A 12287-nucleotide genomic window follows, 5' to 3' on the forward strand; every position below is an offset into this window, starting at 1 on the left:
GCAGATGCATTTTTTGAATGTAACATACATACATATGTTACATTTACAAGAAAATATAGGGAAGACCAGTTTTTTTAAAAGTAGTTAAAGAATAAATACCACAAAATATTTTACTCAGCTGTACTTTAAGCCAAAGACTGCAATACCCTTCCTTACACTTATATGCACTTTCCCCCTGACCACCGTAAGTGGGCTCTGCATTACTTCCCTACTTACTAATTTTATAAAGACCTTTGATCAATTAACTAGTGCTTCTCCCCTTGAACCCAAGGATACTAAAGTTTTATCCACCTTATTTTAACGTGAATTCACATCTTTTGAACACTGGTATTATTTCCTGGTTTCTATGTGCCTGATGGAGATCACAACTACTAAAACAAACCTCGACAGCACTTTTATGCATTCCTAAAATATATTATTACACTATGAGACAAAGAAATTTAACCTTCAAAGGCCTCAACTCCTACACAAAAAAAGGCACTGATTAAACAAATATTTTATCCACCTCTAAACGAGACAATTAGTATAAACGTCTAACCCACTACAAGGCTCAGAGAGAAACCTTATACAAGTATAAAAGGCTGCAAGTCAGCTTTCCTTAAGCAAGCCAACACCCACTTGAAAAGCATCTGGATAAATCATCAGCGCATGTTGAGATTTTACAGTGTCGTTGTCTACACTGGAAATCCAGAAACATACTGGCAAGTGCACCAGATCAGAAACATTAGGCACCAGTGTTTACCCTGACTACCTCCTATTTACAACTTCATCTGCAAACCTAATACATACTCATGCAGACATCCTAATAATTTCAAAACAGCTGATGAAGACAAGTACACTGACATGTCTTAAAAAAAAAAAAAAACAAGCGTGATGTTCTCTGGCAACAACTCCATTGAGGCTGGTGTCATAGTAACTGCTACTGCTGATTGCGAGTGATGAGAAAAGCAGCGTGTGCCATCAGGCTTGCTAAGCTGAACATGCACATGTGCTACTGATACTAGTACTGCTGCAACAATTTATTTTGCATATTTCTCTAATTCTAAGCCATTTCCCGTTATCCTCCAGGACAAAGAGAAGCAGGTTCAAGCTGGATCTGCAAAGGTTATAAGGGGCAATCAGGAATTACTAATACTCCATCAGCACTGTGTCCAGCTCTCACCCCCTCCCCGCTCAAGAGAGACAGGGAACTACTGGGAAGAGTCCAGTGGAGGGCTACTAAGATGATGAGGGGGCTGAGGCATCTCATATGAAGAAAGGCTGAGAGACCTGGGACTCTAGCTCGGAGAAGAGAAGACTGAGAGGGAACCTCATCAACACTTATAAATACCTAAAGGGCAGGTGTCCAGAGGATGGGGCCAGGCTCTTTTCAGTGGTGCCCAGTGACAGGACAAGGTGCAATGGACACAAGCTGGAACACAGGAAGTTCTGCTTGAACATGGAGAGGAACTTCTTTACTCTGAGGGTGACAGAGCACTGGAACAGACTGCCCAGGGAGGTTGTAGAGTCTCCTTCTCTGGAGAGACTCAAAACCCATCTGGACACGTTCCTGTGTGACCTGCTCTAGGTGAACCTGCTTTGTTGGGGCAGTTGGACTAGATGATCTCCAGAGGCCCCTTCCAACTCCTACCATTCTGTGATTCTGTGATCAGTACACTGAAATGTGAACAACTTGGCTCTACACTAAAATTCTCAGGAGTATGACTGAAGCAAAGTAGTGTTTAAAAAAATTAAAAATTCCTGCAGACTGCATCTCCTCAAAGCAGAGAGTTCATCAGTCTAGACCCTGGTTCACCATACTATAAAGAGTTGTCACCCCATAATCTGAATCTAGGTCACAATGAACAATTTTAATAACCAGCATTTTGAGTATATCAAGTCAGAAGCTTCAGTCCTTCCCAGTTGTGCTTCAGCAAAAACACTCAAATTGTTACATTTCCTGTGACAGATTTTCTCATTTTCACTAAGGTCATATATTTGCCTTTTAAAGTTTACTTTTTCACAAGCAGTAGTTGAGCACAAGACAATTTTTGGAAGAAATACAGGACAATGTCTCAGCGTGACTATGCAGAGCAAAGTCCAGGAACCCTTGCCACAAGAGTCACCAGGGAAGCAAGAGGATGAGTGAGGCCATTCTTTCCACCCGCACTGGGAAGTCTCCACACTGGTTACAAGCTTTACAATTTAAGAAGTCACTCTGGGGAGATTAAGCTTGTTGCCCAATTTAATTTAGATTTTAGAAGAAAGAACCTTAATGAAAGTGGCAAAAACCTACACTTATTGAGTCAACGTGCATTCTTCAACTTATTTTCTATTACCCTGTTTCGACCTCAGCAGGCAGCTAATTCGAGGGCGGCCTAGGCTGCTGACATCAGCAGAAGTTACTGAGTGTTTCCACACCTCAGCCATGATCAGAGCACAGGAGGTCCTGCTTCTGTGAAGAGGACAAGGACTGAGCAGAAGACTGTACACTACTCCCAGCTCCTTCACAGGTAACCCTGAAGCTCAACTCTTCACAGGCCATGCTCCCAGTACCTACTCACACCAGCCCTGGTAGTGCCCTGGGCTCTTCTGCTCATCCATCACTGACCAAACTACACAATGTCAATGCTTCCACCCACCTCTGCCTTGGATGCACCTACCCCAGCCTTCACAGAAGGAAGGATATCCCTATGCCTGTGATGGAAAGCAGCTCCTTGTTCTACAGTGGAGCTTATCTGTGCTAAAGTCAAGGTCTGTAGGCAAGCCCAGGCCAAAACACTGAATCCACAACACCTAAGCTCATCAAGTCAAGAACACATTCACGCCAGAATTCATCTAAAGGAACTCAAAGCCCAAAATATAATTGGTATCAACAAATCTGATTCTCTACTTGCTTATGAGAAGAACAAGCAAAATCCTCAGAAGATACGAGTGTATTAATGCAGAAAGTTACATAAAACAATATGGGAAGAAGGATTAGAGGCACAGAGCTGGTATTGCTCTTTTCACTGAAGATTTCTTGTTAAGTAGCAACCAGCCAGGCCTGAACAGAAAGTGCATTCAGAAAATAAAATATTGATTGTGCTTAGAAATGCCTGAAGTAAACACTTCCTCTGAGGCCAAGGAAAAGTCTTGTTATTTCTGCTGGCAGAGTGAGTGAGGTATGAAGTCCAAAGAACGAATTACAGTAAGGAAGACACGCTCCAAATAGATGTACATAAACTAGAGGAAGCTATCCAGTAAATCATTGCCAGTTACTCCCCATTACTAGCTTTAAGATTTAACTGCTCCCCAACCATTTTTAATTACCAACACTAATAGCAAAAACATAGACAACTTCTCCTCAGGTAAAATTTATGTTGGGAGTGCAAACACCATTTCAGTAGAACACCATTCAAATTTTGTATCTTCAAAGTAACATTAAAATTAAAAAAAGATATAAAAGAATCTGAAACTTACTACAATTCCAGCAATAACTTTTTAATTTATATTCCAGTCCATAAGCTACTTATTGTTCAGAAATTCTTTCACTTTGTCCTTTCATTACAAAGACAACAAGCCACTACTTCTTTCATGCTATCCTCAACATGACCTTCTAAGACTTGTTCTCATTCAAATCTTCAATACAGAACAGGTATGAGACAGCTGCTGGAAATAGCCTGTTAAGAATATCGGAATGTTTTTTAAGTACAAGCCTTACACTTCTGCATAGTAGATCTTAGTATTTACTCTGCCTAAAATTTACTGAGTACAAGCTGAAATATTCATAAAGACATTAAAGACATCATGCTTGCAGTCAAAGAGCTAAAATAAGTTCCCAAATATTGGATATACACACACATGCTGTGTGTACGTGTATGTTGGTCCTATAAGAATTTAAAAGGCTGAACCAATATCTGATCTCAATTACATCAGATTTATTCTACCGAAACACATTTGCATATACAATACAGAAATCCATATCATCCTTTACAAGGTAAAGCATTTTTGGCTATTTCTCTATACCTCTCACGAAGTTGCAACAGTAACCAAGTTACAAGTAGAGGCTAATAGTTAAGTGTAACAGAACCTGTTAACTGATGCATATCAAGATTTTTGTAGGTCTGTAGTTAAAAGTCTGAAGTATCTAAAGAGTTTTTCTACCTCCCCAAAAATTCTAATTGTTCATTTGAATCTTGCATGATTCAAAAATGATTCATTCACCCTTGGTGAACAGAGGTAAGGATCTGGAGGGTTTTTGGGGATAGGTTCATCTTCAGTAATGCATGCATACATAAACACATTTCTAAAAGTATTGATACTTCCAGTAAATTAAAAATCCATCTTTACAGTTTCATATACCAGAAACAAATGTCCTGAACATAATATTGCATACTGAAGCCACTTTGCCTCCAAAATCACTATATACCTATCAACTGCATTCAAAAGGGTTTTGTTCTAGTGAAAAGGATTCTTACCATTACTGTTGACAGGTCTAGTAAGTCTAAATCACAAATACTGCAACCAGTTTCCCGTGTCCAAGCATTAGGAATATAGTTTCCCAAATAATTCAAGTGAATCTGGTAAATAAATTAACAATTCAGATTAATGAAAGGTGCATACAAATAGTGATTTTGTCCTTTTTAAAGAATTTAGGCTTACTCATTGAATCTCTTGTACCTAAAGGCAATTTACTGTCTTTTTTAATATTTTAAAAAAATAATACAAAAATAGCTGGTAAAAACTTTTTTTTTTGTTTACAAAACAGAGGTTATACTCTCCTAGTATCTACATTTCTTGCATATTGCAATTATTAAATATAATATTGTTTCAGTCAAACCAAAAATTTGTTGCAAGTATAACAACTACCAACTAAATGCTTGTATGACTATAGATCATTCAGCTCTCAAAAGCTGCTAGGCATGATTTCAGGAAAAATAAAATAAAATAAAAAACCACACACACCATACTTTAATTCTTTTCCCAAATCTAAGAATCATCAACACTTTCCACAAAAAAAACACAAAGTGTGACCATGTGAAAGACACAGAGAAAATGTAGAAGATAGATGCCCAGACAATTTATTTTTGACAAGCTATGCCAAGATTCAGAAGCCAGCCGGACAGATACATTTTAAAGCAGTATCTAGCTTCTTAACACATTTTGAATTGTTACTGAACAAAATATGTACTTTTTCTGTTGATGGGCTGCCTGGGCTGCCCTGTCCTCCTGGATTACAGAGGAAGTTTGTGCAGAACTTCACTCTTCTCTACTGCCATTTGCAATAGTTAAGGGATGCCTTATGCTGGGGAAAGTCTGAGGGAAGGCTGCTATTCATTCCTACTCTACTGCCCTCAAAAAAACCTGGAAGGACAGAATATTATTTTGCATAGAAAACTCCAGTCCAATATTCAATATGCATTTTATCATAATTTGGTTGTCTGTTTACACACACTGAAAATCATTCTAGACAGATTTTAAATAGAATTGCTTGAGCTTAATTTCAGAGGTGTAACTCTACAAAAATAAGTATTTAAAAAAAGCCATTACACTTGAGAAAAAAAAAGAAGAAAAATATTACATGTCAGGATAATTCGGTATCCATTTCAAAGAAGTGTCTCTGATGCTATTTAGTAATCTACAAAATGAAGAGACTACATACAAAACAGAAGGTTCTTATAAACAAAAAACTTTTACTATTTGGAGTTAATTCTGGGAATTACTTTCATGCTAGTTTATTCACTAACTAGTAAAAACTTTTTCCAATCCTATTATTCTATTGTAATTCTAGTCTCTGTTTAAAACAGAAGAATCTAATCACAGTGACAAAGTGATATATGGAAAGTTTTCTCTTTGTTTTTAAAACTCCTCACGACAATGCAGAGATTGAGTTTTGTTTAGTGTAAGGAGATCCAACCTAAACTGCTTGCCCAACTGTAAAATACAGTACCTTTCTTTTCATTGGCAAAGTGTCAGCAAAGCCAGTGATGATATATAACTTGAGGATTTAATTGAGGCAAAAATAACTCCAGTAACATGAAAGAAATCAGTCATATATTTCACCACTACTGAGTATTTATAAGCCAAACAGATAAAAGCATCATTATATTCACTAATTCCAAAGATTAAATATGGTGCAAAAACTAAGAAGCAGTAGTCATTGGGACAATAATGAGTTTCAAACTTTATTTCCTTCTCCTGTAAAGCATTTTTATGAAAATAAGGAGCAACAGTAAATAACATGTATTCAGAAGAACTTACGAAGTAGCCACGCCTAATCCTTCAGCCAACAGAGGCTATTAGAAATGATACACATTTACACTTCTTTGCCATATAACAAAGAAAGCAACTGCCATAGGACCAAAACATAGCCACTTCTCCCAGAGAAATCGTGCCAGGCCCTCTGGACCACTGAATCCTTATACATGGTCAGAATCTTCCAAAACAGCTATTTCATAAGGCAGATAGTGCTCTACCATGAGCCCAAAGCTCACGAGACACGGGAACATTGCAGGCAACGATCAATGACACTGAAGATACAACAAAAGCTAGCCATGCGTGTGTGTATATACACACACACATTTTTGCCTGTATACATGTGGTTTTTTTATATACGTGTACACAAACTCACATCAAGGTCTGTGGTAAGACCAGATGTGTTACTGTTTTGTACCCCAGCCTGTGACTCTTGGTTAGAAATTCTTCACTAGCTTCAAGAACTGTTTTGTAACAGTCAACAAATTAAGCTTGCTGGCTTCTAATACCCCATGCTACAACGAATTTGGGAGCAGAGTGAGTTGTTCCAGCAGCACTATTAAACTACAGTGACAGCCGAATAACATGGAGAGCACTATTAGAACAGGGCATTTATCCTCGCAGTTCTTATTAACATTAATAGCAAATGAGCATTGGTGGTGTGCTATGACTGTTTCAGACTCTTCCACCATTGTTTTTGCCTCTACTAAAATTGCCATCTTTGCACAGAAATAAAAACAGTCACTCACTTTAGTTGGACCATTTCCAAGAATAGTGATTGGTAATGTGTCATATACTGAATTCCTTGCTCTTACTTTTCCTTCTTCAAATTTCAAAAGGACTTCATCTGTAAATCAACAAAGATCATGCAGCAACAATGCTTTATAAATAAAAGCTGGAAACTTCAGAGTTCTTTAAGTCCCTGATGATACAATATACCCTGCTGTTAGTATCATTGCCAATGTTACTTATTTGGAAGCTTTTGTTCATTTATATTTCTTAACTAGGTCCTGAACTCTCTTTACGCTACATAAGGCTACATCAAACTTCAGAGTTTGCCATCAACAGCTTTCACTATTTGAATAAAATCTGCTCTAAAAATAAAACTAATTTTGTGCAAATGCTATTTATAGAGAATAGTTATTTCATATATGACCTGACTACAAGAAGCTGTTCCGTAACTGGAGGTTAAAGGTAAGAAAGGAAGTTTGCACAGATGCCATTTTTCAATTTAAATTCCTGACCTTTGAATAAAGGAAATTTTACGTTATGCCACATTCCATTTCATTAGGTATAGCTATTTGCTTAAGAACATCTAAAATGCAATTTTAATTACTGATCTTACTCCTGTTAAGTCTGTGAAAGGCAGACGGAAAAATGGTTCTTAACTTTGTGCTTATTGCTAACTTCATCTACTGAAAACTGTTTTTTCTACTTTAAAGCAAGTATTTTATCCATGGGAGAAATCAATTAATATTAGACTGAAAAGACCTGTAACTAATCTTGTAATCAGGTTTACCCCTCCTAATATTTTTTTAAAAGCTTATGTTTAGGGAACAAAGAAAGTGTTAATAACAGTTAATAAAACACACAACGTGCAAATCATATACTTACCAACAGCTCCATTTAGGGTCTGGAAAATGGTACATTTGTGGTCCAAAGTAATGTTAATGCGTTCCTGAAATAAAAGTACCAAAAGTGTTCTGAAGGCCAATGTTTTTACGGTAATGTTGCAGTCATACTGCAGCAGCAGCAGCAAGTAAGCAGGCAAAACTACTCTACACATTCAGCTCTTAGACATAATTCTTAATTTTATATTGTTAAGTTTTTCTATATTCCTGAGTTCTGCAACTGTATAGCAAGCAGTTTTACACGCGCAAAAACTTTACCTAAACCTGAAGGATAAAGCTCATAACTCTCCAAAGAAACTACAATTTGGCAGTATAAGCCAAAGAAAATTTGTGTGTTACCTTAAAATAATACAAAGTTAAGAACTCTTAAACATGCAAAAAAACATACCGTGTTTCACAGACTCAAAAATACAAAAGCCAAATTTTTAAGTTTTATGTCAGAATAGAAAACACCAGTGGTTTTAAAACATGTTCATCATATTATATTATTAATCCTACCTAGAATGTTACTTAAAGAACCATGTTTAAAAGTTTTAACATGTTCATTAAAGTATATAACCTTTAAAACACACTTAAAAACCCTTATATGGATAACATATACTGGTTTGTTCTTACAAGATTTTGTTACATAATCTACAGCTTTGAACATTACCATGCAGAGAATTAGTACTAATGTATAGCATAATATCCCAAGCTAAGCCCTATGGAGGAGTTTTGAATCACAGCGCAGTAGTGCACTGCACAGAGATACACATTTTTTGTCTAGAAGGTAATCTGTTTAGACAGCTAATTATACTACTTCTGACTTTGGTGCAGAGTCAGCTTTAACATCTCTGCACCCTGTCCTTTCAAATGCATACCTAGCATCTGACTTAACTTGCACAAAATCAATTCAAACATTAAGGGCTGGAAGGCATGTCCTATGAGGAGCAGCTAAGGACTTTGGGTTTGCCTTTTAACAAGAGGGTGGTCAAACACTGGTATCTGTTTCCTAGAGAGGTGATTAATGCCTCAAGCCTGTCAAGTGTTTAAAAGGCATTTGGCCAATGACCTTAATAACATGCTTAACTTTTGGCCAGCCCTGTATCGGTTAGGCAGCTGGACTAGATGATCATTGTAGGTCCCTTCCGACTGAAATATTCTATTCTACTACTGTACCTGTATCTAAACATGCCTGATGTTTCGGGCATAACTTAATGGAAAACCACGTATTTCAGAAACTTCACACTTGCCTTAAGCCTAGAAACACTCAAAACCAACCTCAAAATTCTGCAGTATCAGCTTCTAAAAGTCTTTTTGCTTCAATACATTTTTAACTTTCCTTAGCCCTCTTTAGCCAGCATCAGGACCATGCCCCTGACATCTATCATGCTTCAATGCTGCTACTCAAAGAACTTTGTTCAGCAGACAACTTTGTTAAGCTAGGGCACAGGGAGGTCTTCACCATAAATTTATGATGCAGCTTTATCGAACGTATCTGCACAAAAAGCTGAAGAATCAAAGGCAGCTGCAGGCAGGATCTGAAATGGCAGCAAGCCAAAACATAAAACATTGGATCAGCAAGTAGTTCAGTGACAGCCTGGAAAAATGCCACATTCTCCAGCCATCAAACTGCCAAGTACACGGGAGCCTCATTGAGATGAATGTGTCCAATCATATACCTCAGAGCTACTATTTCTAACAACAAAGCACTATCTGCCTGGACCTGAAGACAGCCTGAAACAATATATCAAGTCATGAGTCTTTGGAAGCCTGTTGATCACTCCAACAGTAGGAACCTCTGGAGAACACACACAACTGTCTACATGGCACTCGGGAATAAAGAGGCAGCATTCCTTTTATTTTTATCTCCTGATGTTTTATGAGGAGTGGCATGTTATTTTAAGCAGAAAGGAATGAGAAAGCCAGTCACTACCTACCCTTGCCAAGGGGTCAACATAGATTTTGGTGTAAAACAGCTGGTCATCATCATTATCCTGCAGATTCCATTGCTGCACAATACGATTTATATGTGGAGCATAACCAATAAATCCTGCAATATCACACACACGTAAGTTATTTCCATAAAAAGCATTACTTTGCCAATGCCATCTACCAGTCTAGGACTTCATTCTGACTGTTTGGTGCCTAGAAAGGAAAAGTACGAAATTCATATAACCTGTCTCAAAATCCAGTTTTCTTCCTGTGATATGTACCAGTTCTGCTTTAAAGATTTCAAAATTAAGGGTTATTTTTATACTAATGCTATTTTAAGGCAAAAGAAAGGAAACAGATCTGTTTAGGACAGTCCTGAGAACTTCAAAGCATGAGATTAGGCTATTACTGTTCCAAGAAGCCTGTCTGTGGAAAAAGTTTTATTTTCATCGATCACTTCTTGCTGGCAGAGAAGTCTGAATCTAATACTGCCAGAACTACAAAGAGAATGCAACTCAAAATCAATATACATTATGTTTAAGCCAAAACAAACAAACAAAAAAAAGCTAGGGCAGATAGGTGAGGTAAAGTAGGGAGGGAAAGGAAGGGGGACACCCCCAGATCTTCACGCTGCCCAGCACCGTGTACCTAGAACTGACAAACCGTGCTCTGTAGCAGTTAAACAGTACCAGCATCAGTGCATGTATTAAATCAACTGTAAAACTATTACCAAAGCTGCCATTTAAAGGAGGATTCCAGAATTAACATGTCATAGAGATTAACAGCAGTAACTAGCACTTCTCTTGGAATGAACTGTTTAAACCATGCTGACAGGCCAGGCAGAGCTAGTAGCACATCTATGCTGTATGTGGAGATCCCCAAGGACAAGGTAGTCAAGTCAGGCAATTCTGTGACCCAGCTAAACTGTGCCTATAAATATCATGCACTGCTTTGACTGGGCTCGTACATGAGATCGAATTAACTTCAGAAACAGTCAGTGGCAATTGGGTCATCACTGCACAGCATTTCATTGCAAGGTACAGTTGCTTGCTAGGCTATTACTTTATTTACCGGCTTTTTACAAGTTATTGCCAACAAATACTATCTAAGTTTGAATGAAAACTATTCTTCAGCACAGAAGAGGAGCTAGTCAAGTGGGGAGGGAGAGGGGAAAAAGAGGACAGAAAATCCAGTCCTTAATCTTATACTTGGGGAATTAGGAACAGTTCCACATAAGAATACATAAAACTGATAACAGAAGCAAGTCACGTTCAAGTTCAGTTTAACATGTTTAAGAATCCCACTTGCCTCCTGAGTTCAGGAATCGTTTTCCACTCCGGACAACAGGGTACTTGTCAGCCAGCCTTTTATCTGGCCAAATTAGTCCATCTGCTGCAAACACCACTTTATGACTAGTTTCCTGAAACTTCTTTAGCAGTTCTTCAGGGCCCCCTGCGAAGATAACATCATAGCTGAAAATAAAGAAAATATATCCATTAGATTAGTTCAGTTTTAATGCTTCTATATTCAAAAGTGGTTAGATTATTCAAATTTTAAAAATCATGCAGACAGACCTTTTATTCTGAAAAATGACTCATTAAATCATGTTTTACTACCATTTAAAAATCCTATATCCTTCTAAGAGAAAATCTTCAATGATATTTATCCAATAATTTCCCCTTCTATTTTTTCTTTTTTTAACCTTCCACATTTTGTACATTCCTTTTTACTTCAGATTTTGTCTACCTGAAATTGATTTTCCCATTTTATGTATTTTGAGTTAAAAAAAAAAAAATTAAAAATTCCCCTTTAGAAAACTCTTTTTGTGTTTAACACCACCAACCCCCCCCAAAAAATTCAAGACTTAGCAGAGGAAATAAAGTAGGACTGAAAGATGATTTTGGTGAGACTCACTAGGAAACTCTAGATGATCTTTTTCCAAAACACAAAGGCACTGACTTCCGAAAAGTCTTATCAAGAATGCACTTACACATTTCTCAATAAGACTAGTTGCCTATGAACTTAAACTGTGTTGCATCCTGACAATACATAGATTTCTCCTTCAACCTCACTAATGTGCTGAAGACTTCAGAAGGCTCTATACTTCACAATACCTATTTACAAAAAACTTCACATGCCTTTACGTATTCATCAAATTTGACTCCAAACTCCTATTGAGGACAAAGACATAAAGCTGGAGGGCTCATCTCTAAAAATAGCTGTTACCCACAGCCAAAGGTTAACACTACCCCAAACCAGAAAGAAGCATGCAAGGGTTTGGCAAAGGTCATGTAAGAATGTAATGTCACAAGCTTAGTGGTTTCTTGTTATTGAACCGTATCTAAAACAATGCCCTGGGGGGAGCACAGGGAAATTTATACAAAATATGTGTAAGTGATGGAATTATTCAGAGTATAAGGTTCCTTGGTTTGTACTTGAGATCTACATACAAACATGCAAACCATTTCAAGGTTCTAAAATTCTACATAATATGAAAGCATGACATTAAGATTGGAATCATGTCAT

General features: G+C 37.4%; 1 protein-coding gene across 1 annotated transcript in view; it reads right to left on the minus strand.

Moving 5' to 3' along the window:
* The window catches only part of PLOD2 (procollagen-lysine,2-oxoglutarate 5-dioxygenase 2), a 56661-nt gene that overhangs the window by 20697 nt on the left and 23677 nt on the right, over positions 1–12287 (minus strand). Inside the window, exons 4-8 of the mRNA XM_086468591.1 lie at positions 11070–11233; positions 9767–9879; positions 7831–7894; positions 6966–7063; positions 4440–4541 (exon numbers count right to left, since the gene is read on the minus strand). Of these exons, the coding sequence (XP_086324717.1) occupies positions 4440–4541; positions 6966–7063; positions 7831–7894; positions 9767–9879; positions 11070–11233 (541 nt within the window). The remainder of the gene's footprint in view (positions 1–4439; positions 4542–6965; positions 7064–7830; positions 7895–9766; positions 9880–11069; positions 11234–12287) is intronic.

The sequence above is a fragment of the Leptosomus discolor genome, chromosome 7 (assembly GCF_034619465.1).
Source record: "Leptosomus discolor isolate bLepDis1 chromosome 7, bLepDis1.hap2, whole genome shotgun sequence".
In the NCBI taxonomy this organism is placed as follows: Eukaryota; Metazoa; Chordata; class Aves; order Leptosomiformes; family Leptosomidae; genus Leptosomus; species Leptosomus discolor.